We start from the raw sequence: 6,000 nt of genomic DNA, 5'->3' as shown, positions 1-6,000 counted from the left end.
TAAAGAGGCTCACTTGCCAGGTGTTGGATTTTGTTCTTTGTAGCAGGTGCTGTGTGCGGTCAGGAATCTCTCTCCGTCCCGCCCGTTACTGACCCTGCGATGGTCAAGGGCTGATAGCCCAAGGAATGATTCCTACCACCTTTCATTAGGTCCCTTTAATCGTCAGGGAAACGCTATGTATCAAAGAGAAAACTTTCACATGTTGTTCCAGACACAGGGATGTAGTTCACAAATGAATACAGGCCCAGCTCAATGTCATTTCTGTTCAAATGTCCTCTGATACCTTTAATACAATCTTATCAGGGTCGTTTTTACACAGTAAAGCTCCCAGTGTGAAGCCTTGCTCGATGGGGGTGTGGGTCAGTGGGTTAAAGGTCAGGCTGCCCCACATTTTGTGACCATGAAAATTTAAAGTTGGGAGTGCTCTTTGTGCCTGATTCCAGGAATCCGTCAAGGAAAGCTCCCCCAGACAGAGCAAACTCACCAAAAGTTCCCCATCAGTTAGTTTAAATCACAGGTTCGGTGTAACCCTGTTCTGTGATTCAATGTCTGAGCCATTCCTGCCTCAATGAGAAAACTCTGGGCATCATATTATCAGTCACAAGGCAGAGCTTTACGGATATCACAAGCTACAGAAGTCATTTCCAATCAAACGCTGCAGTTACCAAACATTGTTAATTTAAAGGAGTGAAAGTTTAAAGGATGCAGCCACTGAAACTCTCTCGATTCCAGTCGATGTTTTCAGACCTGAAATCTAATCTCAAGTCTCCACTTCAAATACCGCTCTGCTCTCATTCATGACGTGACCTCAAATCACAAATATTAACTGAAAGACGAGCCAATCTCTCTGAAGATTAGTTTCCTATTAGTTGCAGTTACTGAGGGGAAGTTTCGCATTCCCGGTGCTGGGCTCCGAGTGACTGGGACATCGATTGGCAATTTGGCTGCAGAAGGCGGCACGCCCGATTTTCAGGACATTAATGGACGGAACAATTGTGCAGGGGGTGTATCAGGTGGGCTGGTTTCCACACCCCTAGTTCCCGATAGACCCACCCCGCTGGGGGAGCTCTGAGCTGGAGGGGGGGGGCAGTACATTTACACTGCAGTGATGTTACAGGCTGCCTGTAACACCAGCAGACGTAACACTTTTCCATGACGATCCCCAGTCTGCTTTTTTAATGGACGCTGAACCTATTTAAAATACACCAGTCAAAGTCTGTGTTAAAATAGAGAACAGACCAACATCAGAGGGACACGTTGAGTGCGTGTTCACTATTTATCAGCAGCAATCATTACCAGGCTGGCATGTTGTGCAGATGTTCCAGCCATTGTGGCACGTGATATAAATTCACTATAAATTGGTTTCGTCCCAAGAGAAATCATTCATACTCTTCAGAACTTTTCGAACCAGTTTCTCTAACTCCTTGCGAGCTCTCTGCTCCTCCTCCAATGACCGCCTCATCTTCCTGTTTTCCTGGAACATAAAATTCAGAAACAAAATGAATCAAACTGTATTAAGGGGTTGGAATGGAAGGGTTTGCAGGACACACTTTCAGAGACGGATCTTTCCCTCCTCAAGGTTTGGCGCTTCCAGGATTATCCGGCACAGGAACGTCTGGGGTTCATTTCTAGAGGGACCGAATCGAAAAGGAGGGAAATTATGTTAAACTTGTATCGAACCTCGGTTAGACCACACTTGGAGTATTGTGAACAGTTCTGGTCTCAATATTATAAAAAGGATATAGAGGCAGTGGAGAAGGTGCAAAAAAGAATCACAAAGATACCGGAATTGAGAGATTGTAACTATCAGGAAATATTGAACAGGTTGGGGCTCTTTACTGTAGAAAAGAGAAGACTGAGAGGTGACCTGATAGAGGTCTTTAAGATTATGAAGGGGTTCGATAGGGTAGACGTAGAGAAAATGTTTCCACTTGTGGGGGAGACCAGAACTAGGGGGCCATAAATATGAGAGAGTCACTAATAAATCCAATAGGGAATTCAGGAGAAACTTCTTTACCCAGAGAGTGGTGAGAATGTGGAACTTGGAGTAGTTGAGGTGAATAGCATAGATGGATTAAAGGGGAAACCAGATAAACACATGAGGGAGAAAGGAATAGAAGGATATGCTGAGAGGGTGAGATGAAGTAGGGAGGGAGGAGGCTCGTGTGGAGCATAAACACCGGCACAGACCAGATGGGCCGAATGGCCTGTTTCTGTGCTGTATGTAACTCTATGTATTACATAGGTCAATGCTCCCATCCCTCACAGAGACATAATTCTTTTCCTTTAAAGCCCTTCTCTGTGCCTTAAAAAGACAAACTAGAAAATGGCTGCTAGGAGACCAGAGAAACCATCTTCAGCCCTGGATAATGACACCGTTGCAAGAACCAAGGACAAAAGCTGAACACAAATGCAATGAGACTCGTGCATCCCCCACGGTGATAATAGAACTAACCTCTGGCCTCCTGGGGCAGATACCTGGACCGATCAGGAGGCTTCCGGCAGCACAGGCCCACCAGGGTCAATACTGTCCACTGCACTGATAGCCACTCGAAGAGGCCTAACCAATGAGGAGACCCAAGCACAAGCCAGGCACAGACAAAAGCCCAGATATCACTGCAAAATATCTTTGTACCTGGAAGAGCAGCGGCCCAGGTCCCACAGAAGGGACACTCGCCCAAGTGGCTGTCCACCCGTGTAGCAAACAGTGCTGTCCTCACAATTACCGTCCCCCGTCCGGCACCCGTCCCCCGTCCCCCCGGTCCAGCACCCGTCCCCCATCCAGCACCCATCCCCCGTCTGGCACCCGTCCCCCCTGTCCCCCCATCCAGCACCCATCCCCCCAGTCCGGCCACCGACCCCCCCCCGGTCCGGCCACCGTCCCCCCGGTCCAGCACCCGTCCCCCCGGTCCGGCCACCGCCCCCCCCGGTCCAGCACCCGTCCCCCCGGTCCAGCCACCGCCCCCCCCCGGTCCAGCCACCGACCCCCCCCCCGGTCCAGCACCCGTCCCCCATCCAGCATCCGTCCCCCGTCTGGCACCCGTCTCCCAGTCCGGCACCCGTCCCCCCGGTCCCCCCATCCAGCACCCGTCCCCCCGTCCGGCACCCGTCCCCCCGGTCCAGCACCCGTCCCCCCGGTCCGGCCACCGCCCCCCCCGGTCCAGCACCCGTCCCCCCGGTCCAGCCACCGACCCCCCCCGGTCCAGCCACCGACCCCCCCCGGTCCAGCCACCGACCCCCCCCGGTCCAGCCACCGACCCCCCCCCCGGTCCAGCACCCGTCCCCCCGGTCCAGCCACCGACCCCCCCCCCGGTCCAGCCACTGTCCTTCGCAGCTTCTTACTACAGTCCACAGCAAAAGAAACTGCTCTAAACAATTGTGCCTGCCATCCCCGACTTCCTCGTAAAGGTGATGTACACACCTGCTTCAGCTCCAGCACCTCATCCCTTAACGCATAAACGGTGTCCACAAGGCTCCTGTTTGAAGAGAAAAACACAGAGATATCGGACCAGATAAAAAATGGCATTTTGTTTGTCTAGATAATTATTAAATGAAATAAAAAGACATTGGGTGATGCTTTGCTGAACACCCATGTTCTGTCCTTGCCATTTTAATTCCCTGTCCCACTCCCTCTCTGACCTCTCTCTCTTACACTGTTCCAATGAAGCTCAATGGAAGCTCAAGGAGCAGCACCTCATCTTTCATTGAGGCACTTTACAACCTTCCAGACTCAACATTGATTTCAATAATTTTAGATCTTCTCTGGACATCCTGTAACCATTCACACCTCCTCCGGACCGGTCTTTTGTCTCTTCACTTGTCCCATTCCCACCCTCCTTGCCTTCCACCATCATCCCTTTTGTCATTTAATCCCTCCTGCCCTCCACCCTACCACAGACCTCCCTCGCCCCCGCCCTTTCCCGGGCTCTGTACTCGTGTAAAAGCTTTTAAATCTCCAACGTCTTCCAGTTCACTGGTGAATAAATCCTAAATCAGAGCACCAGAATATCTGCACATCAACAGGAACAGGGATTTAAACTTTAAAGGGCAGAGATTATACTGTTCCAGTGAATGAGAGCACGGATGCGAGACAGAGTTACACAACAGCCTGAATCTGAACCCTGCCAGTTACATCAAAACAGGCCATTCGGCCCCACTGGTCCGTGCCGGTGTTTATGCTCCACACGAGCCTCCTCCCTCCCTACTTCATCTCACCCTATCAGCATATCCTTCTATTCCTTTCTCCCTCATGTGTTTATCCAGCTTCCCCTTAAATGTATCTACACTATTCACCTCAACTACTCCTTGTGGGAGCGAGTTCCACATTCTCACCACTCTCTGGGTAAAGAAGTTTCTCCTGAATTCCCTATTGGATTTATTAGTGACTATCTTATATTTATGGCCCCTAGTTCTGGTCTCCCCCACAAGTGGAAACATCTTCTCTACGTCTACCCTATCGAACCCTTTCATAATCTTAAAGACCTCGATCAGGTCACCCCTCAGTCTTCTCTTTTCTAGAGAAAAGAGTCCCAGGCTCTCAATTCTGGTATCATCTTTGTGAATCTTTTTTGCACCTTCTCCAATGCCTCTATATCCTTTTATATAATATGGAGACCAGAACTGCTCCCAGTGCTCCAAGTGTGGTCTAACCAAAGTTCTATACAAGTTTAACATAATTTCTCTGCTTTTCAATTCTATCGCTCTAGAAATGAACCCTAGTGCTTGGTTTGCTTTTTTAAAAATGGCCTTATTAACCTGCACCACTAACTTTAATGATTTGTGTATCATGGTAGGTACAGTACAGGAGGCCATTCAGCCCATTGTGCCTGTGCTGGCTCTTTGAAAGAACTATCCAATTAGCCCCACTCCTGCTCTTTCCTCAAAGCCCTGTAAATTTTTTCCCTTCAAGTTTTGAAAGTTATTATTGAATCTGCTTCCACCGCCCGTTCAGGCAGCAAATTCCAGATCATTACAACTCGCTGCGTAAAAAAATGTTTCCTCATGTCGCCTCTGGCTCTTTTGTTGATCACCTTAAATCTGTGTCCTCTGGTTACCAACCCTCCTGCCACTGGAAACAGTTTCTCCTTATTTACTCTATCAAAACCCCTCATGATTTTGAACACCTCGATTAAATCTCCTCTTAATCTTCTCTGTTCTAATGAGAAAAATCCCAGCTTCTCCAGTCTCTCCACGTAACTAAAGTCCCTCATCCCTGGAACCATTCCAGTAAATCTCCTCTGCACCCTCTCTCAGGCCTTCACATCCTTCCTAAAGTGCGGTGCCCAGAATTGGACACAATACTCCAGCTGGGGCCAAACCAGTGTTTTATAAAGGTTTAGCATCACTTCCTTGCTTTTGTACTCTGTGCCTCTATTTATAAAGCCCAGGATCCCATATCCTTTTTTAACAGCCTTCTCAACTTGTCCTGACACCTTAAAGATTTGTGTACATTCACCCCCAGGTCTCTCTGTTCCTGCACCCCTTTAAAATTGTCCCATTTAGTTTATTTTGCCTCTCCTCATTCTTCCAACCAAAATGTATCACTTCACACTTCTGTGCATTAAATTTCATCTGCCATGTGTCTGCCCATTTCACCAGCCTGTCTCTGTCCTCCTGAAGTCTGTTACCATCCTCCACATGGTTTACTGTATTTCCGAGTTTCATGTCATCTGCAAGTTTTGAAATTATGCCCTCTATACCCAAGTCCAGGTCATTAATATATATCAAAAAGAGCAGTGGTCCTAATACTGACCCCTGGGGAACACCACTGTAAACTTCCCTCCAGTCTGAGAAACAACCTGTACAAATACCTGTGTATCCGTATCCCATAAAAGCAAAAAGCTAGGACATTGCTGTGCAACCATGTTACGATCTGTGGGATCTCACTGACCCAGTTACAAATTCTTTAGCAAAGCCCTGCTGAAAACTCACCTGTTTCCTGTGCTTGTCGGCCATTTGTGTATCTGTGCAATATTAAAGTTTCTTTTTGGTGAAATTAGG

General features: G+C 48.5%; 1 protein-coding gene across 2 annotated transcripts in view; it reads right to left on the bottom strand.

Moving 5' to 3' along the window:
* Positions 1 to 6,000, bottom strand: part of arhgef7b (Rho guanine nucleotide exchange factor (GEF) 7b) — a 144,056-nt gene that overhangs the window by 6,029 nt on the left and 132,027 nt on the right. For both annotated transcript variants that reach the window (XM_067986659.1, XM_067986658.1), the window contains 2 exons: positions 3,422 to 3,476; positions 1 to 1,474 (listed from right to left, as the gene is read on the bottom strand). The exon at positions 1 to 1,474 is cut by the window's left edge and continues 6,029 nt beyond it. In XM_067986659.1, the coding sequence (XP_067842760.1) occupies positions 1,352 to 1,474; positions 3,422 to 3,476 (178 nt within the window). In that variant the 3' untranslated portion in view covers positions 1 to 1,351. The remainder of the gene's footprint in view (positions 1,475 to 3,421; positions 3,477 to 6,000) is intronic.

This window comes from Heptranchias perlo, chromosome 6, assembly GCF_035084215.1.
Source record: "Heptranchias perlo isolate sHepPer1 chromosome 6, sHepPer1.hap1, whole genome shotgun sequence".
NCBI lineage: Eukaryota > Metazoa > Chordata > Chondrichthyes > Hexanchiformes > Hexanchidae > Heptranchias > Heptranchias perlo.
Note: the sequence above shows the minus strand (reverse complement) of the source record. Positions and strands in the feature narration are given on the sequence as shown.